The sequence below is a fragment of the Nicotiana sylvestris genome, chromosome 11 (genome assembly GCF_000393655.2).
Source record: "Nicotiana sylvestris chromosome 11, ASM39365v2, whole genome shotgun sequence".
NCBI lineage: Eukaryota > Viridiplantae > Streptophyta > Magnoliopsida > Solanales > Solanaceae > Nicotiana > Nicotiana sylvestris.
The window spans coordinates 94,428,350-94,454,605 of record NC_091067.1 but is presented as its reverse complement, the minus strand read 5'-3'; the positions used below and the strand labels follow the sequence as shown (position 1 = coordinate 94,454,605).

Sequence of the window (26,256 nt, the reverse complement as noted above, 5' to 3'; positions counted from 1 at the left end):
TTAGAGATGGAAAGTCAAAATTGGATCTTTACTACGAAGAACCAAAACTTGATCTTTAGAAGTTTCAAGAGATGATGTTGTCATGTATTGGAAGGACCATTCTAGAAAATATCCCAATTTTTTAATAATGGTGCGTGATGTACTTATCATTCTTATTACCATTATACCATCGGAATCAACATTTAGCATTGGTGGCGTGTTCTTATAAAGTACAAAAGTTGCATTTATTATTAAAATGTCCAAACACTTGTTACTACTTGAAATTGGCTGCACAGGCTTTCTCGAACTCAAACTGGTAATATTTTTTTATGTGAATTTAAATATTATTAATTTTTAAAATTTAATTATTTTTAATATTTAACTAATTAATATTGCATATAAATTGTAGATGAAAGTGAAGATGTTAAGACAACCTTGTCACAAGCGGATTCAAATGTGTTTGATGAAGATGATGTGTTAGATATCTCATAAGCATCATGAACGTTCTCTTGAATAGTTTGTTTTAAGTTTTGACTTTTAGTGAATGAAATATAGTCCTGTATTTTACTTTTTTTAGTATTTATTGTGATATATTGGAACAATATAAAAAACTATTAAGTTTTGCGAATTTTTTCCAATAAGATATTTTTTAACTTTTAAATAATTATCTTTTTTTAGGTCAGAACTTAAAGAAAAAATATAAAATTATATTTTTAAAAATGATGGGCTGGCCCGTGGGGGCCCGCGGTCCACATAGAGCTGGGGTGGACTGACCATTATAAGGCCCATCAAAATGGTGGGCTAGCCCAGCCCAACCCGTCAATTGCTAAAGCCCATGTGGGCTGGGCTGGGCTAGCCCCGCCCGGCCCATATTGACAGCTCTGCTTCTGTCCATTTACCAATCCAAATATGACTAACAATCAACTTGACATAAAATAATTTATTTATATTCCATGTGTTATTTTATTATTAGTCCAATCTAATTAAATAAATGGACAAGGGCCAAAATTTGACCCTGAACTATTGGCCGGTAAATATACCCTTCGTCGAGCTATCAATTCAAAAATACCCCCAAAAATACCGGTTTTCTAACTTACCCAACCCAATCACTAATTAACCCATCCAAAAAACAAAGAATCTCACGGGAAAAATTATTTTTTCGGCCATTTATATTTTACTTTCTCCCCTTTTTTTTATAAAGGCTTAAGGTACCCCTATCGTATGCTAAATAGTTTATAAAAACTCTCTGTCCGTCTATTCGTCTGAAAATATATAGGACATTAATTCTATTATCAAAATTACCCTCGTGACTAACGACATTTCATGTGGGGCTCTCATTAAATGATATGTCATTCTTTCATTTGTTCACGTGGCTCTGTGGGGCTGAATTTGTATTTGGGTAAATTTCGACCCATTTAACCAATCCGACCCACTCATTTTTACGTGGGTCAGCTCTCCGTACAGTACGACTGCCATGAACAGTAACACAGTCGTGCTTTAATGCACTCTACTCCGCCGTCCGCCGGTCCACCACCAAAAGATGCGCCTTTCAATTGTGCACTAACCTTAGCAAACCATTTCCCAAAACAATTCCCTAGCTACATTGAGTTTTATAGCAAATACCCTTTCTAAAGGATTTCTAACCCTAAAGTAACTTTTTCCTCTCTTCCCCTTTTCATCTTCGTACTATAGCCTAGCCGTCTCGCCCATTTCCCTTAAACTCTCTATCTCTTTGGTGTTACAATCTCGCCGGAGAACCAGTGCCGGTATAACCCGTTGGACCACTATCGTTCGACCTCCTTTTTATTTTTCTCTCTCTCCTTTGTATTCTTTCTTCTCTCATCCGCTATGAAAATTCCTCAATTTAGTACCTCAAATTCTTCAATCCAGATTGGCCTCTTCATTACCTCCACCACCGCCATCATCTCTGGCTAGAAACCATGGCCAACTGACCAAATTTCTCAGATCGTATTTTTTAGATTTGAGTATATTTTATTCTTATGTCCGAATTAAATACAACAAAATACACATTATGACCGGATTTTTGTTCGTCTCCAATTTTTAGTTTTAATAGAATGTATACAATATTTTGTTCGGGTGGAAGACGTCATTTCTGGCGAACTTTCTACTTTTCTTTGCTATTGAATCACATATAATGATACAAATACATTGTATTCTCTAAAAATACACTCAAATTTGAGTGTATTCTGTATATTTTAATGCAAATACTATTTATTTTTTTGTATTTTTGCCTGTATTTATGCATTCTGAAGGTTATTTTTTGTCGCAGATCCCTGTATTTTTTGAATTTTTATTGTTTGAATATAGCCAAATTAAATACAGTAGCACATACGAATAAATATAATGAATTGAACACAACCGAATATCACCATTTTTGTGATTTTTTGTTGTTTGAATACGGTTGAATTGAATATAATATAATGTAAAATAGTTAAGAATGAATATAGCTGAATTGAATACAGAGTATACAACCGAATTAAATAGAGCGGTATACACCATATTTCTTGATTTTTGTTGTTTGAATACAACTGAATTCAATATAGTGAAAGAATACTATGTAAAATATATAAGATCGAATATATCCGAATTGAATACAGTGATAAAATCGAATTGAATATAGCGAAATACATCTCATGGCAAACAATTAACAGCTACAGAATGTAGTTAGCTAAATTATAGCTATACCCAGCAATAAGCCTCGAAACATTAGTCACTTCTGAAAGTTCCCTTATATTTATCCCTTGGCCAATAGTTCAAGGCCAATTTTGGCCCTTTTCCATTTAGTTTACGCTATCGCTGTCCATCTGGATGGGTCGACTCGGCCCATCCTGGTCTCGTCCCGTCTCTGTCCCGACTCACTAAATATTAAACGGGATTGGGCATATATTAAACGGGATATGAGATAGGTCGGGCCCGTTAAGGTCCCGCCCTTCCAGCCCGCATGGTTTTTTTCTTCAAAATAGAGCCGTTGGCCAACTCATTTTTTTTCTTCAAAAATAGCCGTTGGCAACGGCTATAAATGGCCATTTTGGCCCCTACCTCCCAAAAACCCCTCCCCCAAACTTTTAATTTGACCCTAAGTTTATTAAATTATACTTTGCCCCTCTTTTTAACAATAAATACCCCCATACTTCTTCATTTTTCGCACAAAAATCAATCATTCTCTCTCAAATCTCTTACATTCTATCTATATTCTTCTCTCAATTTTCTCATAATTAACTACGTTTCAAGTATTTGAGCAAACTTTTGGAGCAACTTTCAAGTTTCAAATTAATTCGACAAGTATTTGGAGTAATATTTTTGGGTAATTTCTTCAAGTTTCAATATTTAATCATGGTGCACTCATTCCATCTCTTAATTTTAATATTTAATTTTTGTGTATTATTTTAGTGCTTAATTTTTTTGTTTACCTTACGTGTTTTTTTTTTTTGTGCTTCATTTGTGTATTTAATTTTTCTGTTAACTTTTCTAATTTATTTTCGTATTTAAATTATGGCTCCTAAAAAAGTATTTGGCATAACCAACTTATTTTAAAAAAAGTAGTAAAGGTGCTAGTTATAGTAATCTTAATCCTAATCCTTCTCCTAGAATTAGAAAATATATAGTTGAAATGACTCATATTGATAAAAATTCATTTACCCAACCCCCTATATTTTATAATATTAATTCGGTAGAACAACTAGATCATGAACTTTACAAAGACAATTTGGCAATGATAGTTTTAATGAGGAAGAAGAATTAGATGAAACACCCACTAATCCAGCAATACAAGCTCCAGCTCATAGTCAATCTCGGTCTGGAGTTTTACCCCCTGTACCTTCTGTAAGGGGTAAGGCTAAGGATGAACGTACGGAAACATCACTTGTATGAAAATTTTTGAACATGATAAAGTCCATTGAGGGTGTTAACCAAGCACTTACTTAAAACACACAAACCTTTATGGATACAAGCTCAATTAGATTCATGATCATGTCCAAGTCCACACTCAATATTAAGTGGGAAACGGTCATTGCAATTATAATACCCAATATGAGTCAGGGTCGAATTACTTAGGGAGTTTATAATGGGAGTTGAGATAAATACTTGACGAGAGAACGTTAAATAGTTATTTTATACTTCCAAATAAGAGGATGATTGTTAACTAATTTTAACACTAAGAATTTAGACTAAGTAAAGCAACTAGGGATTTTTGGTGTTTTTATCAATTGAGGAAAAGCCTAGGGATATAACCTCTACCTATGTGTAAACCTAATGTGTATACTAAGTTAATGCTTGTTTGTAGATCGGGTGTATTATAACTCTCAATTCTCAAGTACTCACTCAATACCTCTCGGTTATAGAATGGTTATGCCCAAATTGGCTTTCTCAAGTCCAAATGGGTAACAATCCAAGCAATTGATATGAATCCAAGTCGGATTTTCCCTAACGCTAGTTCAAACCCTTTAATCAAACTAGCCAAAACCTTAACTAGCTCAATTTCTTGTTAGCCAAGTTTTCCTAGACTAGGTTCCTCTTTCTCAAGTAAGAACTAAGTCAAATAGGTATGAATCAATATTTTCAATCATTAATTCTAGTTATAATGCATAAAAGAGGCTAAATAACAAACACATAATCATAAACAAGCATTAGAATTACCAACCCATAAGATTTACGCATTAGGATTGGGTCACAACCCATAGTTAAATAGTTACTCATCCTAGAGAGCATAGAAAATAAAGTAGAAGAAGTAATTGAAGCCATAAACTATAATTAAAAGATAAAATTAAAAGGTCTTCTTCAATTTTGATCACTACTTTCCCATAAGGGTAAAATATCATCGCTATAGCTGCTAGGAATACAAAACTTGCTATAAAAAAGTGTTTCCCGTCTATTTATAGTGCCTACAAATTTGCTGATAAAAATACCTTTCGTGAGTTTCTGCGGCCGCACAATTCCATGTGCGGAATGCACTTTTCTCCTTCTCTGGAAATGTGAGGAAATTTGTGGCCGCATAAATCCATCTGCGGCTGCACTTCAACTTCTACGGCCGCATATTTGGATTGCGGACCGCACTTTCACGAGGCTTCACATTTGGTCTTTTGCACCTTCTCTGAACTTGTCAAACATTGTTAGTGCGACCAACTTTTGCAACCGCACAATTTGGTATGCAGGCCGCATTTTTATAAAACTTGTCTGAGGCTTCAGGGATTCTTCTGTAGCCGCACTTCTATTTCTGCGGTCCGCATGATCTTCTGCCGACCGCACTTTTGCTTGCACTTTTCCTTTTTGCCTTGTTGAGCTTGAATACTCCTTTTTGAGTTAGATTTCTTTGTTAAGCTCCAATCCTCCAACATGCCTGTAATTCACATAATTTTATTAGATTTGGAAACAAAAATCAATACTTTCGGACTAAACTAAAGCAAGAGGGCACTCATAAGTGGTTAAAATCCACACTTATCAATGCCGGAAAAATTTCGGATCCTAGCACTGATTTTGACGCTCCTATTGGATCTGGCAGGGGTTCTAACTTTTTTCAACAATAATTTTACCCTACTTCTAGTACTATACTACGTCACTATAACAAAGATACAGATCGTAAAAATTTAGCAAAAATGGTCGTTGTCTGTGAATTACCTTTTATTTTCCTTCTCACCCTACTTTTGTGCATTATATACAAGAAACGTATAATCCTGCTTTTCAAGGTTTTCCTAAGACCACAGTTAGAAATGATATTTTTCAATATCAAATTGAATATCTTCAGTATATTCGTTGTGTATTTTTTTTACTTAGGCTATAAAGTGTATATCACATTTGAGTAGTCCTAATGTTAATGATTATTTAACTGTTACATTTCAGTGGGTTGGTCTTTACTGAAATTAACCATTAATCATAAGAATCATGTTTAAGACTTTAATTAAATAAATATTTCATAATATAAGTCTAAATGAACAGTGTAGAAATAATATGCAAGCCATATATTGGGATGTCACAAGTCACGAGTATCTACTAAGGTCTGAATACAACGAAAATTCTGCAAATGTACTAAATACAGTCTATTGAAGACAAGAGGGAGAAAAGGAGTGCTGCGGACGTCGGACAACTACCTTGCTAACTCCGATGACTCTGCCACTGATCAATCAACACCCGCTACTGGGTTTAAAAATACCTGAATCTGTACACAAGGTACAGGGAGTAATGTGAGTACTCCAACTCAGTAAGTAATAAAGGTAAATAAAAGTTGAGTAGTAAGAAAACACGTAAGCCACGACAAACGTTACAACAAATGTAGGATATTTCCAACACAGTACAGAAATCATTTACTTTGTAAATCATGCTCAGTTTCGGTAATACCTTTAAAAATAATTTTCAATAGATTCAAACGAGTGATAAAACAGTGAGTAAACATGATAGAAACGTAAACAGCCTCTTGGGCTACCTCACAATCACTCGTAATTAGTCTTTCGGGCATAACATAAATCAAGAACCGCCCCTCGGGCAATAACATGGAACAACATTAGCCCCTCGGGCTATATCACATCTCACAATAGGTACCCGTGCTCACTGGGGGTGTACAGACTCCAGGAGGGGCCCCTTACGGCCCAAGCACAATAACAAGCCATCTCGTGGCATAGTCAATGTATCACTCACTCAGGGTACCCGCGCTCACTAGGGGTGTACAGACTCTTGGAGGGGCCCCTTGCGGCCGAAGTGCAATATCAAGCCATCTTGTGGCATAATCAATAGGCTCTCGGCCTCATATCAAGCCACCTTGTGGCATACAAATCGGCCCTCGGTCTCATAATCATGAATCAACACAATACCGCTGCGGCGCGTAGCCCAATCCCATAATAACCTCACACACAGGCCCTCGGCCCTACTCAGTCAGAAATCTCTAAAAGCCACTCGGTCATAGTAAAATATTATTCTCAACTCAAAATATCATTTAAGATGTCAAAACAGAGTAAACATGGCTGAGTTATGAAATAGTAGAATATAGCATGACCGAGTACAAATATAAAGTCAAAACAGTAAGGAATAGTAGTAAAAATTCCCTAAGGGTCCAAAACAGTTGGCACGAGGCCCAAATATGGCATTTAGCCCAAAACATGATAATAACAAACAGTTTTCAATCAAATACGCAGTAAAATAGTCATTCAGGATGGACTAAGTCTCAATCCCCAACAGTGCACGACCCGCGCTCATCATCTAGCGTGTGCGTCACCTCAATATGGCACAACGATGTGAAATCCGAGGTTTCATACCCTGAGGACAAATATTTAAAATCATTACATACCTCATTCCGGTCCAAACTCTAGCCCGCGATGCCTTTGCCTCTCGACTCGGCCTTTGAATGCTCCAAATCTATCCAAAAGCAGATTCATACCATCAAAATATGCTAAGAGAACAAAGCCTACTCAAAAATAACTAATTTACATCAAAAATCCCAAAATTGGCCAAACCCGGCCCCTGGGCCCACGCTTCGGAATCCGATAAAAATTACATCAATAGAATTCTTATACTCCCACGAGTTCATACATACCAAGAACATCAAAATCTGACATCAAATGGCCCCTCAAATCCCCAATTTACACTCTCCAATTTTAAGCTCTAATCTCCCAATTTTTAGGCTTTAATTTCCATAATTTTCATGTTTAAACAAGTAAGAATCAATATAGGATCGAGTATTGAGTTCAAAAATCTTACCTCCAAGTGTTTCCCTTTGATTCTCTCTTCAATTCTTCTCAAAAAGCTCCAAAATCGCTCAAAAATGGTGAAAGTTAGACCCAAAATCGCGGACAATGGCTATTTAATCATTCTGCCTAGGCCAAAAATTCCTTCTTCGTGAACGCGGTCAAAGTCTTGCGTTCACGAAGCAAAAATAATTCATAGCTCAAATTTCCTCTTACGCGAACGCGAACATACCCTCGCAAACACAATGACTTACTCAGCTTAGCCTACGCGAACGCGTTTCCTCTGTCGCGAACGCGATGCTCAATCAGACTCAAGCTTTACTAACGCGGGACCAACATCGCGAACGCGAAGGGTAACTGGCCTGCCTCACTCAACATCTCTTTGCGAATGCGAGGGCCCTCTCGCGAACGCGAAGAGCAAAACTCTGCAACACTGATCTGAAGAAATCTGCAACTTTCAAAACAAGAATTTGATCCGTTTAACCACCCGAGGCCCTGGGACCTCAACAAAACATGCCAACATATCCCATAACATCATTCAAACTTGTTCCAACCTTCGGAATGCTCAAAATAATATCAAAACACCAAATTTGCATCGGATTCAAGCCTAAAAATTCTTAAACTTCCAAATTTCGCTTTCGATCAAAATGTCTGTCAAACCTCGTCCGAATGACTTGAAATTTTACACACACGTCACAAATCACACAGCGGACCTACTCAAACTTCCGGAAGTCCATTCCGACCCCTATATCAAAATCTCACCTATCAACCGGAAAATGCCAAAAATCTCAATTTCGCCAATTCAAGCCTAAACCTTCCACGGACCTCCAAAATACATTCCGATCACGCTCCTAAGTCCCAAATCACCTACTAGAGCTAACCAAATCATAAAAATTCCAATCCGAGATCATATACTAACAAGTCAAAACTTGGTCAAACCTTTCAAATTTTAAGCTTCAAACTGAGAACTATTCTTCCAAATTCATTCTGATTACCCTGAAATCCAAAAATGACGATTTACATAAGCCATAATACATCACACAAGGCTAGTCATGCCCCAGAACTTGCGAGCCAAGTGAAAAAGCTCAAAACGACCGGTCGGGTCGTTACATCCTCCCCCACTTAAACATATGTTCGTCCTCGAATATGTCCAGAGTTGCTTCGAAAACCATCAAATCGCTGTGTAATCTTACCATGCACATACCCGGGGGTGATCCCACGTCACCCTATCTTATATAGGTCCGATAACATAATGTAACTGAAATTTCACAACCCAACATAGCCCAAAACCTTAGAACCACAATTCCACTTCTAAATTCATCCACAAGATCAGAATCTCACATCAATACTCTGAATAAGTCCGAACAAGTTGTAACAAACCATATCTGCAACCTCGGATGCAATTACATGATATACCACACAACACAAACGCTCGAAGCGATGACTTCTAATCACAACAGTTGCTCAAAACATCCGAATTTTGATAATAAGCCTCTTATCAAATAAAGCCTCATTCCAACACTTCTATATACTGCCAATGATAAAAGAAACACATAGAAAGCCATAACCATTCCTCAGATCAACCATTCGTGAAGCCACTTCACCCTTGGCAAGGACTATAGCAAATTTCTGAGCCGAACATCGATATTATCCTTCCAACATGCTGAAACCAAATCTGTTTGTATTCATTATGGATCCCAACGATCTCATCTAATCCAACACAACAACTCTGGTGACATAACACATTAGTACAATCTAAAGCCATAACTCGTGCAACCTGCACACTAATAAGCAACAATCCGAATGCACTTAAATCATAAAAATGACTCGAATGAAAGAGATGTACCGTAAGCTCACCATTACCACCACAACACAATGCTGAGAATCCATCACATGTCGTAGAACCAGGACACACGAATCTATCCCGCAGGATCATACCTCCACATAGTTCCGCTCCAATGCGCGACCTCATCCAAACACTGGTCCACATGAAATAACTCAAGTCACTATGCTTAAAATCGACAACCACGTGCAATTTGACGTCTGGATCCAAAGAAAATCATCATAACCACATCGAAGCAATTGACATAACATTACACAGACCTGAAAGGACAACCAATATGCCATCCACCGAGCAATAGCCAATACTCTTCCCGCTCAAATTCCACTAAGAGACCTCAATAAAACCGCACCATATGTGCCTATAACCAACAAATCCCAATGCCTCGCAACATGGAAAGGTACTCATAGATCTCCCCAGATCGCCAATAAGCTCAATAGCAATCGAGTCAACACATCCTTCGACAACACAACTCGGAGTCAACCAAGCTGGCTCGATGTAGAACCACACATCCATATTGACCTACCAATGAATCCCTTATCAAGGAGTTCCTAAAGTTGTTCCCTCAACTCTTTTAACTCCGCCGGCTCCATACGATACGATGCCCGACACCAAATCAATACCGGAATCAACAACCCTATCCAGTGACATGCCCGACAGTAGGAAACGCATCCGAAAAATCCCTCACCACTGGAACTGAATTAGTAGAAAAAGTCTCCGCACTGAGATCCATCACGAAGGCCAAATAAGAAAAACAACCCTTCTCAACCATCCATTGGGTCTTCAAAATGAGATCACCTTGCTGTCAACATAATCCGTCAAACCTTGCCACTCAATCTGTGGCATCCCCGACATAGACAACGTCGCCGCCTTAGCACAATAGTCCAGAATAAAACGACACGGAGACAACCAGTCTATACCCAATATCACATCAAAATCTAACATCCCAAGCCACAAAGGATCCACTCGGGTCTCCAACCCCGATAGTTACCACACAAGACCAATATATGTGGTCCACAACCACGACCTAACCTGTCTATGAGAACACCCAGTCTCCAAATCCATAAAGCACGCGAATTACCATATCAGATCCCAACTCCACCGTCCGAATATACAACACACCCCAAATACCCAATCATCCCACGAGAGATACTCCAAAAATTCTTCTGTGCCACCAAGTAAACTCAAAAATCAACAGTCGATCCAATAAGAGAGTGCCGCAGTACTAATGAAGTATCATCAACTCAATCATATTGCCCTTTTTTTTCCTGAAACGTATACCCTCATCAAGCTACACCACTTAGTAATATCATTTCCCTAATCATCTAAAGCTGCCCGTGTTGTCTAAGAATTTATAACTCCCCCTTTCAGAACTGAACTGTGATCTTACACATGCAAATTTCAACTCTACATAACATGCCGCATATACCATGCCATCCTATGATAAATATAAGGACTTCATAACCCCTTCCAAGCCACAAGCAGCTAGGTGCTCAACTAGCCAAGAACTTCCCATTTGATCTCATCTAGAAGAAAATCACTATACATCACATGCTCCTCTTGCTCGTAGAAAATATACATCTCTAACCGTAGTAGAAACCATCAAGAACTCTCCGAATTCCATTTGCACAAAACTAAACCGTCAGGACTGAATCTTTCTAACTCAACCAAGCTACACAGGCCACTAAAACCCAAGAGCATTGCCGCGAAACACCTGCAGAAACTCATTACCTCGTAAGCATCCAAAGAACTGATCATATCTTTACCATGCTGATCCGTCCAACTACCAAGCTATCCAACCTGTCCAAGCTCCTTCTGTTTACCTTCAACTTGATACTTTTCTTGCTATAACACCACAATTCCTCAGCCCAGATTCACTACCCGAGACCCAAGCATAGAACCACATCGTCTACGGCTCATAAACCGCTTGATACTCTCTTAAATATTCCCAAAAGCACCACATTCAAAATACCTACCTTGAAGGGACTTCCTGCAAATCCAAAGTCGTTACCTTTACCTTCCTGATACTCATATATAAAATCCCATAATGATATAGAAATACCATGAGTCTTGACACCCTTCAATGCAACCCTTAGTTCTAGCCAAATATACAACCTGAAAATCTCCAATTATTACTTGTAAAATCTTGAACCCATTAGAACCATTCTCGAGAGTCATCTACTCTACTCAATTCGCAATTATACCGATCAAACGGACCGAATGACCTGTACTCCAATAGCACTCCAACACCGCAGTGTGTAACCTTACCTTAATGCAACCAAGTAACTTCATGATCTATGCACCACACATCCTTTACCAATAATAACTCAAGTTATCCCACGATCCTCATACACCCATACATCATAACATAACCTTTATTGAAATTTCCTTTACTCGAGCCATCATTGGTTTCTACCTCCATAATCCTTAACTGATTCACCAGTACACCTCCAACTGGAACCAACATAGCACATAACCGTGCAATCAACTAATCAATAGCAGACTCCCCCACTTGGCGCAAAGCCATAGACCAAATCACACAATAACTCATAATGCACATGCTCTATTACTGCCATAATACCATAGTGAGATTAAACTCAATCCTTCATAAGCTCATGAAACACAGCCCTTCTAGTACTTCAAATCTTCTGCAAATCTCGAGTCCACCCTCGTAACAGTCAAGCACACTCTCTTAAGTGACCCAAATTTAAATTGCAACACATATACTTCACTGGTAGGGAGATCTTCCAACAACAACATAAGGATCACACAAACTTTAGAACACTCCGCAGAAGATAACCCACCTGTTTCGCCTCAAACTAACATCTCTTTATACCCTTCCACCGTCATAAACATTACGCAGTCATTTAATCTTCCTGAGTCTGAACTCATATCACAACATGGAATCTACTTCACTTCCCAACTAGGCAACACGAAAAGATCCTTCATAACACCCACAACTCGGGGCTAAACATCAAATCACGATGGAAATCAAACACCAAATAGTTCTTGCTGCCCCAAAGCAGACCTTCTCGCCTCATTCGATTCATATGAACACATCTCGCAGTCACATCACCCTAATCACGTAGCTATCCAGTCATTACTTCTCTTAATAGGGACGCAACAGAACATATAGATCCAGAAACACGCGCTCACGCAATCAACAGCTCAAGGCTCAAGCTATAGGCAAAAATCTGGCCTCAAGTCTTCCAGACTGGCTCAATCTCAACACACAGAGATCATATCTCGCTCCTCGATCAGGGAACCGCAAGCCATCGATGCACATCTGGTACTGAGCGCTCATGCGCACATACAAATGCGTGGAAAGAATTTAAAGAATTACATTTCAAGCTGAATCAAGAACGCACGATAAGAACTCAAGAATGTGAAGTTTTTCCTAAAGGTTCTACATCCTCCTAAGGATAAGTACAGATGTCTCTGTACCGATCTGCGAGACTCTACTAAACCTTCTCATGACTCGTGAGACCTATGTAACGAAGGCTCTGATACCAACTTGTCACGACCCAAAAATTGACCCGGCCGTGATGGCGCCTATCGTGAAACTAGGTCAACCGACACAACTCCCAAATTAACTATTTATCAATAAGAATCATGTTTACGCCTTTAATTAAATAAATGTTTCATGATATAAGTCTAAATGAACAGTGCGGAAATAATATACAAGCCCGACATCGGGGTGTCACAAGTCACGAGCATCTACTAAGGTCTGAATATTACGAAAGTTCTGAAAATGTACTAAATACAGTCTATTGAAGACAAGAGGGAGAAAAGTAGTGTGCGGACATCGGGCAGCTACCTTGCTAACTCTGATGACTCTGCCACTGAGCAATCAACACCCGCTACTGGGTTCAGAAATACCTGAATCTGCACACAAGGTGCAGGGAGTAATGTGAGTACTCCAACTTAGTAAGTAATAAAGATAAATGAAAGCTGAGCAGTAAGAAAATACGTAAGCCACGTCAAACGCTACAACAAATGCAGGATATTTCCAACACAGTACAAAAATCATTTACTTCGTAAATCATGCTCAATTTCGGTAAAACCTTTTAAAACAATTTTTAATAGTTTCAAACGAGTGATAAAACAGTGAGTAAATATGATAGAAATGTAAACAGCCCCTCAGGCAAAACATGTACCATAAATCTCCCCTCAGGCATAATATCAACAGAACCAACCTCTCGGGCTACCTCACAATCACTCGTAATCAGCCCCTCGGGTATAACATAAATCAAGAATCGCTCATCGGGTAATAACATGGAACAACATCAGCCCCTCGGGCTATATCATATTTCATACAAGGTACCCGCGCTCACTAGGGGTGTACAGACTCCGGGAGGGGCCCCTTACGGCCCAAGCGTAATAACAAGCCATCTCGTGGCATAATCAATGTATCACTCACTTAGGGTACCGGCGCTCACTGGGGGTGTACAGACTCGGGGAGGGGCCCCTTACAGCCCAAGCGCAATATCAAGCCATCTCATGGCATAATCAATAGGCTCTCGGACTCATATCAAGCCACCTTGTGGCATACAAATCGGCCCTCAGCCTCATAATCATGAATCAATACAATACTGCTGCGACGCGCAGCCCGATTCCATAATAACCTCACAACACAGGCCCTCGGCCCTACTCAGTCAGAAATCTCTAAAAGCCACTTGGGCATAGTAAAACATGATGCTCAGCTCAAAATATCATTTAAGATGTCAAAACAGAGTAAACATGGTTGAGTTATAAAAACAGTAGAATATAGTATGACTGAGTACAAGTATAAAGTTAAAACAATGAGGAATAGTAGTAAAAATTTCCTAAGGGTCCAAAACAGTTAGCACGAGGCCCAAATATGACATTCAGCCCAAACATGATGATAACAAACAGTTTTCAATCAAATACGCAGTAAACAGTCATTCGGGATGGACTAAGTCTCAATCCCCAATAGTGCACGACCACATGCTCGTCATCTAGCATGTGCGTCACCTCAATATAGCACAACGATGTGAAATTCGAGGTTTTATACCCTCAGGACAAACATTTACAATCATTACTTACCTCAATCCGGTCCAAACTCTAGCCCGCGATGCCTTTGCCTCTCGACCCGGCCTCCGAATGCTCCAAATCTAGCCAAAAGCAGATTCATACCATCAAAATATGCTAAGCGAATAAAGTCCACTCGAAAATAACCAATTTACATCAAAAACCCGTAATTGGCCAAACCCGACCCCCGGGCCCACGCCTCGGAATCCAATAAAAATTACATCAATAGAATTCTTATACTCCCACGAGTCCATACATACCAAGAACATCAAAATCGGACATCAAATGGCCCCTCAAATTCCCAATTTACACTCTCCAATTTCAAGCCCTAATCTCCCAATTTTTAGGCTATAATTTTCATGTTTAAACAAGTAAGAATCAACATAGGATCGAGTATTGAGTTCAAAAATATTACCTCCAAGTGTTTCCTTTTGATTCCCTCTAAAATTCTTCTCAAAAAACTCCAAAATCGCTCAAAAATGGTGAAAGTTAGACCCAAAATCGCGGACAATGGCTATTTAATCATTCTGCCTAGGCCAAAAGTTCCTTCTTCGCGAACGCGGTCAAAGCCTTGCGTTCGCGAAGCAAAAATAATTCACAACTCAAATTTCCTCTTATGCGAATGCGAACATACCCTCGCGAACACGATGACTTACTCAGCTTAGCCTACGCGAACGCGTTTCCTCAGTCGTGAACGTGATGCTCAATCAGACTCAACCTTCGCGAACACGGGACCAACATCGCGAACACGAAGGGTAAATGGTCTGCCTCACTCAACATCTCTTCGCAAACGCGAGGTCCCTCTCGCGAACGCGAAGAGCAAAACTCTGCAACACTGATCTGAAGAAATCTACAACTTTCAAAACAAGAATTTGATCCGTTTAACCACTCAAAACTCACCTGAGGCCCTCAGGATCTCAACCAAACATGTCAATATATCTCACAACATCATTCAAACTTGTTCCAACCTTTGGAACACACAAAATAACATTAAAACACCAAATTTGCATCGGATTCAAGCCTAAGAATTCCAAAAACTTCCAAATTCCGCTTTCGATCAAAAAGTCTAACAAACCTCGTCCGAATTACCTGAAATTTTACACACAGGTCACAAATGACACAACAGACCTACTCCAACTTCTGGAATTTCATTCCTACTCCTATATCAAAATCTCACCTATAACCGGAAAATGCCAAAAATCTCAATTTCGCCAATTCAAGCCTAAACCTTCCACGGACCTCAAAAATACATTCCGATCACGCTCCTAAGTCCCAAATTACCTAACGGAGCTAACCAAATCATAAAAATTCCAATCCGAGATCATATACTAACAAGTCAAAACTTGGTCAAACCTTTCAAATTTTAAGCTTCAAACTGAGAACTGTTCTTCAAAATTCATTCTGATGACCCTGAATATCAAAACCGACGATTTACATAAGTCATAATACATCACACGGGGCTAGTCATGCCCGAGAACTAGCGAGCGAAGTGCAAAAATTCAAAACGACCGGTCGAATCGTTACAGTACAACATGCTTGCGGCTATATTTTTCGTGCTAATAAAGCAAGTAGAATTCGTGTGTTTAAAGAACGATGTGCATATGCTGACCTTCCATATAGAAAAATTCCAAAAGATATTTGTAATAGGTGGAATTCTACTTATGAAATGCTTAAAATTAGTTATGATTATTAGTTGCTTATACAAATGGTATTTAATATGCATATTGGTAACCCCACTGATCAAATTGTTGAGTCTGATTGGGATGAGATCAAAGAGCTTATTAAATTTTTAGAAATTTTTTATTATGCTACAAAATAATTTTTTGGTATATATTATCCTAGTTCAAATAGAATCCTTCCTAGAAGGTGGCTGCGTAGATTAGATGCTCTTCAAAAGACTTGTATTTGTATGTGAAATTCAATACTTGTATTAATAAAATAAAAGGCTTTAGCCTTTAATTTGTTTTATGAATTGTCTTACTTAGTTACTTTATAACTTGAGATTATATTTAATAAATTACAAGTCTATTATAACTACTAAAATATTTCGTTACAAATCTTATGTTATAATTCTTTACTTAGTTTCTTTATAATTTATTAAGTTTTAAGTTTATTAAAAAAGTTATAAAAAAAACTAGCCATTGTAAACTTTAAAAATTTAGTCATTGTCGACTTTAAAAAATTAACCGTTGCCATCTATAAAAAAAATAGTCGTTGCCAAATTTAATGCTTAAATATTTAAATAATTTTTTTAAAAAGGCCCACGTCTCATCCCGTCCCGTCCCATTCGGATGGAATGGGCCTACCGGGTCGTCCCATTTATCCCGTTTTGTTTAAGGCCCGTCCCGTTATTATCCCAGTCAAAGTCCGTCCCGTCCCGATAATTTTATCCCAGTCTTGTCCCGTCTACTTGCTAGGACCCCACAACTATTTCACGACCACAATCTTCTCCTGATGTTGCTTTAATTTTACTTTTGGTATCGTGTAAATACTAATCAACAACCCATGTTTGGTGCGAATATATCGTCAAATTATTGTATTCCATAAATTTCTATACTAAATAGTGTAATAACTTTATATTGTTGAAACCATACATGTCATTTACATTCTTTAACATCTCAGAATGTATGATTTTGTTTGCTCGAACAACTTGAAATATAGTTATCGTCCATACACTCTAAGTACACATGCCAGCAGTTGGACAAATCATCAATTTCCCTGACTAGTAGTTGGAAGTAATTATATATAAATTCCCAAAGATGATATGGGAAAGTAAAATTTTGTTATCTCTGTCAACAAGGCTTTAATTTGTCTAGGAAACTGCTTGAAATGAGCAAATTCTTACACCTTTTGGCTTGCTTTATGAGAAACTAATCCAATTTTCAGTTAACAGCTCTACACTGTCTCCTGATCTGGCCTTGGTTTCCAGTGAGCACTTCAATTGCTCCCAATTTATTCATAGCCTTACCAAACTTATCAAACCATCCCATTTCATCATCACCAAACTTTTGCACCAAGCCCCTCGTTCTAATATCTTGAGCCAGTATTTGATCCGATTCAATCAACCCTTTCTTCATCATTAGTTGCTTGTAGAAAATTGAATCCATCTTGTACTGTGTTGTGGGATCAAAAGGTAAGGTATTCATTTGGTTAGTACAAATAAATCTCATGACTCCAGCAAGCCTTGGATCTAACATTTGTGCCTTCTCTGGTTCGTCCAATCTGTAAAGGAAGTTGAAACAATGGGCTACTCCAATTGAATGTGCACCAATTAGGACAACCAAATCTTCCGAATTTAGGCCTTTCTTTTGAAAAAGATCAATCATTTGATCCACTGTGTCGCCAGGAAGTGGTAGGTTTCCAACAACGTTTGCTTCATTGGATTCCATGCCATCGCGTCGACCACCTAGCACGTTGTAATTGGGGAGGCCTGATAAAACAAAGGCATCGCGCGACAAGTATGCCAAAATATCAGAGCAGGAGACAATGCCAGGGCATTGTCTCTCGAGCTCGGCTTTGATCTCGTCTATGAGTTCAAATCCCTTGACTGTAGCACCATTTGTGCCTGCTAACTTCTCCACTCTTGCACCACTGGGTGTTGTATCTAGTAATATCGACCCATCACATCCCTGCACATCAAATTCATGTTTTTGGTTAGACTAATATGTTGCAATTACCACCAAAATTTAAGATTGTATGAGTTAATGAGTTATACTTGGACTTCATTTAAGAAGATATGGTGGAATCTAGATAAAACTATTGCAGAAGTTGCAATTTGGAAAGTGTTGGCGAGGACTTACATTGACAAAGCAATCATGCAAGAGAAGGCGAGGTAATGCAGCAGCAATGGTAGAGTCATTCTGAAAGGCCCTGATTAGACCATTTCTTATAATATTCTCTGCTTGAGGACATGTTTTCTGGTAAAATCCCTCACGTAATCCATCATAATTCTCGGTCTGTTCTTGTTCTTCTGTTGTTTGAGGCACATCAAATGGTTGCAAATAAGGGGAAAATTCATCTCCTTCTTGTTGGTTTCCTCCAAAAATATGGTCAAAATCAAAAATTTTATCTTTGTGTGATTTCTTTCCCTTCTTGTTCTTCTTCTTCTTATGCTTCTTCTTCTTTGACTTCTTTTCTCTTAAAGATCTTTCATTCTTTTTCTCATGTGAGCGAGGAAGAGTAAAGTCATTGTCATTGGCACGAACAATATTATTATCACCACGGATTGTTACATCTTTATTTCTAGAATCATGTTCTAGAAATTCAGGAAGATGATCAAGAAATGCTGAGGCTAGCAAAGGAAGGATAATGCAAACTAGTAAAATAGCTGCAGAAATCCTAGCCTTAGCTGCCATCATCAATGGTGATTTGATGATATATATATTTGTGAATTGAGGTTTTGGGGGTGCTTATAAATTGTAAAGGAAAAAAGAAGTTAAGCTATTGTCTGTTAGATCTCTCATGGTAGTTATTTCAGTTAAGAAAATAAATGGTTAACCTCAAATTACGAAGGTCCTTACAAACTTCCTGAAAACATTTTCATTTAGAATTCTTAACCTCAAAATTTAAATAAAATATATAAAAAAAAAAATAATAACTCAAAATACGAAGGTCCTTATGCCAAATCAGTCATTTCTGTAATACATATTACATCAAATATTATGTATGGATGTAGATACTCTTAAGTAACTATTAGGGAAATACATAAGTTGCTCCCTAAACTTTACGAGTGTCTTTTTACCCTCTTATTCGTATTCAAAGTGGAATTGTATCACCCAGAGAATGCTCCACGAATCTTGAGGCTGGTGGTGTATTACACAGGGCGCCACATCAGATGCCATCTAATTTAATTTATCTCTCTTTTTTCCAATTTTTATTTAACTCTTTCACTATCATTTCCTTCTACATTTCTTGAAATCCTTCCCAGAAATTCCATTGGACGTGGGCGTTCACAGTAAGACGGAAGGCATGCGCACTTCTGGTGGTGAAAGAGGATCTTGGTGGTTTGTTGTTGGCTTCCATCGGGGTTTCTAATGGTGAGAGCTGATCTTTCCGTAACATAACTGAGAATGACAGATCTGCCATGATCAATCACCGAAGCTTTATTTCTTTTCCAAATGAACTAGAGTTGATTTTGTTTAGTAACATAGAAGAGAAATAATAATAACCAAAACAATATTTTTCAAACATAGCCAATAAGCTGTGTCAAAGGATATATCCATACACACAAACGCAAATTTAGTTTTGTGGACCTCTTTTGGATATATAGAGACGGCAAACCCAATATGTGATTTTGTTCAATGAATTGAAAGAGAGACACAAAAGTGTTTGGGCATCATGAGTTATTACCAATGATTTCAACCAAATAAGGTTTGTCTTGGAGTTGGAGAACCTGCAACGGTGGTTTTGGAGGCACCACAGTGGTTTTGCAGGTGAAGATAGAAGATTGAGGGGAAGGAAGAGATGAGGAAAATGAAAAAAGAAAAGAGGCTCGCCAAAATTAGTCTAGTCAATTGTGTACTATCCAATTAAAGAATAACACATGCCTTAAATTAATCCATTTTTCACTTGTTTTTCCCCGTCACAAGTTTTAAGGAGTGAAAACACTCTCTGCCATCAGCTCTCAGGGTGGTATTAATTCTACTTTGAGTTAGAATCGGGGGTAAAAAGACACTCGTAAAGTTAGAATATGTAAATGAGTTTTTGAGACAAGTTTAGGGAGTAACTTATGTATTTTCCCCAACTATTACTATATTGAGATGAAAAATCAGTCAATCACCATAAAAAATCATTGAGTTCATGGTCAAAGCAGAAAGTTCTGTATTCTTTTGGAATTCTGTCTTCATCTTCTTTGACAGTGCAACGGAGCAAATCTCTACTTACATTTCCCTTTCACATTTCCCCACGGAAAGCCTACGAGCCAATGGTGGTGATAACAACTACATACAAAAGAACAATGAGAGACATTGACCTTAAAATCCATTTCAAAGACGAATAGATATTTGTCGATGTGTAAGAGATTAGAAGAATGTGATACTGCAGAATACCGTCCCTTGAGAGAATATCTTCCTAACTATGGTTTGGGAGTGTTGGAGTCTTTCTTAAGACATGCTTCCTGCAGCGCTCAAATATGCTGTCGTAGATCAAATCAAATTGAACTCCAGCTCGTTCCCGGTTCACAACGAAAAGAATGTGATCACCTTCCACAATTTTATAGTACCTGCACAGAAGAGGAAACTTGATGATTCCTGGAATAGAACATAATACTCTTTGATGAGGTAAGTTCCCATACATTACTCAAAGCGTAGAGAACATAATTCAATATAAGCATATTTCTTTGAATAATAGATTCTTGGAACTCGCACTTCAACCAAGTGATAAAGACTACATTTGCTTCAGATATCACCTAAAGATCTAAATCTACTAATGGAGGAAAACTATATCCAATCAATGCATATAAGTTAGTATCCATCTCTTTGATATAGGTAGGTATAGATGGTCAGACGAATCTATCACCAAAATCAGTTAGGAGACAAAATAATTTATGTCACTTTCACATGATATTATTGAGTTCTGATTTGGAATTCTACTAGAAGAATGATCAATACTACATTAAATCCTAATGAAGAAAAAGGATAATATTTGATAAGATACATCTTGCAAGGAAAATATGGCTATAACAATGGCTTATCATAAAGCAAAGAACCAATTCTTTGAAACCTCAATTGTTAATACCCAGGAATATGAGTGGCAAACGGGCGGGGCGGGGCGGATATGGTTCGGGTCGAAAACGGGTAATGAAAAAACGGACCAATTATCCGACCCGACCCATATTTAATACGGATAAAAATGGGTTAACCGGACCATATTATCCATGAATTCTTGCATATGATCACTTTTGGGAGAATTCTTAATCTCCCTAACTTGAGGAACCCCAATTTGAGGCTTTACAAATGTAAAAGTTAGACCCATTGGTTATCCATTTTCTAAATGGATAATATGATTCTTATCCATATTTGACCAATTTTTAAGAAGTTCATTATCCAACACATTTTTTAGTGGATAATATGGATGGTTAACTGTTTTCTTTTAACCATTTTGCCACCCCTACCCAGGAATACTAATGACATAAATGAAGACTAACAATGAGGACTGTGTAGTTATTAAAGGCTATGGACACAGAACTAGAAGAGATACTATATGATATTAACTTGGCTAAACAAATACAAGAGCAGAATCTGACTGGTCACCTACCAGATGCCAGGTTGCAAGGGCTGACAATCAGAATCTTTAACGACAAGGTGACTCGGGTGTTCAACCGGCAAGCGTGGGTGCGTCATAGATATGGTGTTGAGAGCACCGTCATTGTCCCACCAATCTTCATCCCTGCATGTATTAGATGAAATAACAGCAATGAGTCAATGAAACTAGTTATTATTTGTATTGAATCCATAGTGCTGTCATATACGATGATTAGTTTGAGAAGATGCAATTTTGAATAGGAACTCAATTTTGCATTTGAATTACTGGTTTTGAAAACCTAGTGAGGTATTAAATTTATGACTTTAAACTGATCATAAACAGATTGTTTTAAGGATTGGAAATCCCCATCTTACAAAGGAAATTAAACAGAAACGTGTTCAGGTGACACTAAAATTAGGAGAACTGGAAATCAATTGAAAGTGGTGTTATAAAATCCCTACTTTGGCGCGGTGCAAATCAGCCATGCATGTATATCCACAAACCAGTCTAATAATCAACAATAACTTGGCCATGAACAACAATAACTCAAAAAATGATAACCGGATTGGAAGTGAGATCTCGGTGCATATGAGCATGGCTTAACACAACATAGTCACTCAATTATAATAGTTAATGCTTGATAAGATTTTCACAACAGAGATTCAAATGTTGCTGACTAATTAGAAATAAAATTCAGGTGAATATCGCATGTAGTATAAAGAATCTTCATCTATCTAAGTAAATTGAAACAGAGGAGTAATAGGCACGAACCTATAGCCCTTGTACGGAGGAGAAACATCTTGTGGATGCCGCCATTGGCTCATTTGCAGGACTCTGATGAATAGCAGCGGATGTATCCCTAGAACGCCAGAAGGAACTGTAAGACCCATTACTTGCGTGGTACGCTTGGTAGCATAGCTGAAGTAGTATGTTTGCGGAAATGTACGTAAGTGGCTGTTCAACTTCATTGACCCCTGGATAGTAAGATCTGGAAGTATCCAATCTCCCGAAGCAAATGGACCGCCATTCCCTAAAAGGCAATCAACAAAACCCCGGATACCACTTTTCCTCCAGGACATACTGAAGTGGTCAAAGCCAAAGTTGTAATAGTCCTTCAGCAAGGGAATGTCAAGCCACTCATAAATTATTACTCCAATGCGGCAAAGTTGGAGCAAACATACGGGCGTTAAGGACTTCCCATCTTCAGGTCTGTTGAAAAATTCAGTCAAATTCAGTAAAAACTGCAGTTTTACAGATCTCAGTTAACTGGTCAAAAACATAAAAGTAAACAAAGCTACAAACAGATGATAGCTTTGACAATAGTTTTATGCATATTATCGTAATATAATGGAGTAGCTACCTATTGTGTGCCTCCTCAAGTACTATGTACGCGAAGATCATCTAGGACTCTGACGTCACAGCTAAATATTGATTTATTAACTCACAACTCGATCAAATTTATAGCATAAAAGCATCTATTATTCACATGGCAATAATTGACCAAATAATGTTAAACTGCAGCAAGTAAAGATTTTGAGAAACTTACTGCATTCCATCAAAGTAAGTTCGGGTTGTCCCGTTAAGTGCTCCAGATAATGATGTTAGGCTTAACACCCAGTTCTCTGAAGTGTTGTCGTAACCTTTGAATGCCTATCATAGTAAGCTTAATGTTAATGTTGAACAGATTATTTAAGGTGTCCCAATTTTGTAACTAATTGTGCATTAATTTACCTTGTCAGCCAGCATCTGTTGCAAGACTCGAACAACCTGTGCTCCAGCTGAATGGCCCACAAAATGAATAGGATGATCTTCATCCCACTCGGGGTAGTGTCCTGCTTCATTTTTTTAGCCAGGAAAGAAAAGTGGCTAGTTTAAGTTAGACATTGAATTCACAAAGATTGAAATGCAATTAAGTAATAGTATATAACAACAACAATTGCGCCTCAGTCCAAACAAGTTGGGGTCGGCTGAATGAACTCTCATTGACCTTGTTCCCCCTTCAAAATTCATCTCAGACCAACATTATAGAAAATAAAAATTAAAATGAAAAGATTCTGACCTTGTTCATAAATTCGTCCAAATTGGGAATGCCCACAAGCCTTACTGTGTTCCTCCCCATAATCAACCTGCCCTCCTTTCAAATAATAAAACAATTCACGTGCCCTGAAAACTAAAATCCATCAATTGTTGCCAAAACACACACACACACACACACACACACACACACACAATATCACAGAATTTGAGCTAAAAATATCCACCTGTCATAAATGCTAGTAAGTGAACCCAAATCCGGTACTAGAACCCTTTCATCCTTTTTCTCTGCACCAGCGAAATATGAAAGTCCTCCCAATCTCTACAAAAGGCCACGTGGCAATTAGAATAAACAGTTGTGATCTTCATATAATGGAGAAAGAAAAAAAACCCCAAAACCCAAAGAAGGAGAAAATGTGTAAAAGGGGCATTACCCCTTTGCCAAAACCAAAGATTCCATGAACCAACACAATAGGAGGCAAATCAGTGTTAGTCTTTTTTGAATCATCTGTTTTAAGGCTAGTTTCCAAATTTGGCTTGAAAAGCCAATCGCTCAGAGTCTGGGAAACATCACCGGCCACTGCTGTGCTGAATATGTAAAGCCCGTAAGTCAAATGAACTAAACAACTCACAAACAGCTCTGTCAATTGGAATGTTGTCATCCACCATCTTACTACTATCATTTTCTTAGAGGAAAATAAAGTAGGGGTTAATCTCTAGCTCTTTTGATCAAATATAAGTGTTAGTAAATGTTCAATAAGACTCCTCAGTTCTTAAAGCCTATTGATGATTCTTGGAAAGGAGAGAAGAAAAACGTGGATTTCTCCCTTTTTATGTTTACAATAAATAAATTTGGGTCCTATTTTCTATTGGCCTGCTTTATAGAGTTTGTTGTAGAAAATTCAAGACTTGAAAAATAGTTTTCCACCACTTTCACATTCCCACAAATTGACCAATCAAAGCGTCGTACTCTGCCTCCCGTCACCGTGTTGTGAAACAGATTTAGGGGGCCAAAGTTGGTGGGTGTTATTGCCACGTGTTATAGGTTAAACCGCTGACATAGGGGTCCCACTTTCTTAGGACACATGGTTTTTGAAGAGAAGAGTTAGGACTTGGGAAAACATGAACCAAATCATCTGCCTCTGTTTATGCCTGAAATTTAATGTACAGATAGATTTAAGGGTATATAAACGTGCAAAATCCAAAATGGTCCTAAATATTTGGAGAAAATAATTGGTCAAGACTGATTCTTGCTGGCGTTCAAAATTTAGGAATTTTCGTTACATATCAAGGAAGTTTAAAAATAACACCAAAAAGTGTGATTGAATAATTGAATTTTTTTTATCGAATCTCGAATTCAAGTTTTGAATTAAAAATTTCTTAATAGGAAAAGTGCCTCTTAATGAGGCAACTTCCGACTCTGAATTAGTTGAAATACCCGATAGTTAAAGAAAGAGAGCAGAAAAATTCAATCCCAACAGTCACACTCCCTTATCTAAATCATCAAATTCATTCGATTATTATTTCGTCTTGTATGATTTTTCCTTTTTTTGCCTTTTTCTTAAATCAAAATGCTCTATGTACCATTTACAGTATTTTTATATTGAGGATCATAGACACTCAAATTTTAACAGATTAAGATAAATCCTAAATTCAAGACAACTCTTGAAATATTAGGAGTCTATTAGGGTTACTTGGTGGCTACTTCATCTAAACCCTAATTCATGCCTATAAATAAGACTACATATATCCTTCAAAGGGATCTCAGCAATTCCATAAACTTTTAGAATATGCACAAAGAGATCAAATATGAGATTTTCGAAATTCCATGAAACTCTTGGAATATTCATTAAGAGATCAAAGACATGTCAAATATGTCTTGCTTAAAGTCCTACGTTCGAGAAATACGCCGCTAAGGCCCTCGAATCACGTAGAATAAATCGGAGGGAAGAATCAAGGAATAAACAGAGTTGTAACCTACAACGTTTATCAATAAAATCCTTTTTCTTTATAATTATTTGTGATTACAGTTTTATTTTTCTCTGCATAAATTTATTGCAAACAAGGATATTACTACATTTCTCGTTCTTGTAAGACTATTTAATTAGCTAGAGTAGCATATTTGACTGCGATTCTCATAAAATGAAAAGTTTCAATCCAGATGGAGATGTTTGCAGATGGAAGAGATAAATCCTACGAAGTGTACAACGACTATAATTCTTAAGATGATGTCTGAAGAGTATAAATGTATTAAAATTAAAACATATATATCTAGAAAAAGTGGAAATGATGGAAAAAATTGGAATTCGTTCTATTAGTAACTTCAAAATTGTCAATTATCTTTTTAAACTCTTATTCCATTTGTGCCTATTTTTTCAATCCATACGTAGTATAATGGTACATTAATCCTTATTCAAA

At 37.7% G+C, this 26,256-nt stretch overlaps 2 protein-coding genes across 4 annotated transcripts; both read right to left on the bottom strand.

Annotated features, from left to right (window-relative positions):
• Positions 1-17,081: 17,081 nt before the first annotated feature.
• Positions 17,082-18,952, bottom strand: LOC104211810 (peroxidase 57-like). Its single transcript, XM_009760941.2, has 2 exons — positions 18,363-18,952; positions 17,082-18,191 (listed from the first exon to the last, which is right to left on the bottom strand). The coding sequence occupies exons 1-2, from the start codon at positions 18,918-18,920 to the stop codon at positions 17,445-17,447; spliced, it is 1,305 nt and encodes a 434-aa protein (XP_009759243.1). The 5' UTR covers positions 18,921-18,952; the 3' UTR covers positions 17,082-17,444.
• A 189-nt stretch (positions 18,953-19,141) lies between these two features.
• On the bottom strand, positions 19,142-24,716 carry LOC104211796 (uncharacterized). Of its 3 annotated transcripts, none has more exons than XR_707231.2 (9): positions 24,273-24,716; positions 24,066-24,160; positions 23,864-23,967; positions 23,536-23,636; positions 23,351-23,454; positions 22,576-23,013; positions 21,817-21,948; positions 20,342-20,782; positions 19,142-19,640 (listed from the first exon to the last, which is right to left on the bottom strand). XR_707231.2 is itself a non-coding variant. In XM_009760924.2 (8 exons), the coding sequence occupies exons 1-8, from the start codon at positions 24,519-24,521 to the stop codon at positions 20,632-20,634; spliced, it is 1,374 nt and encodes a 457-aa protein (XP_009759226.1). In that variant the 5' UTR covers positions 24,522-24,716; the 3' UTR covers positions 19,142-20,631. The 3 variants fall into 3 exon arrangements, 1 of the variants encoding a protein (XP_009759226.1); XR_707232.2 differs by having other exon boundaries at positions 20,446-20,782; XM_009760924.2 differs by having other exon boundaries at positions 19,142-20,782.
• Between the last annotated feature and the right edge of the window lie 1,540 nt (positions 24,717-26,256).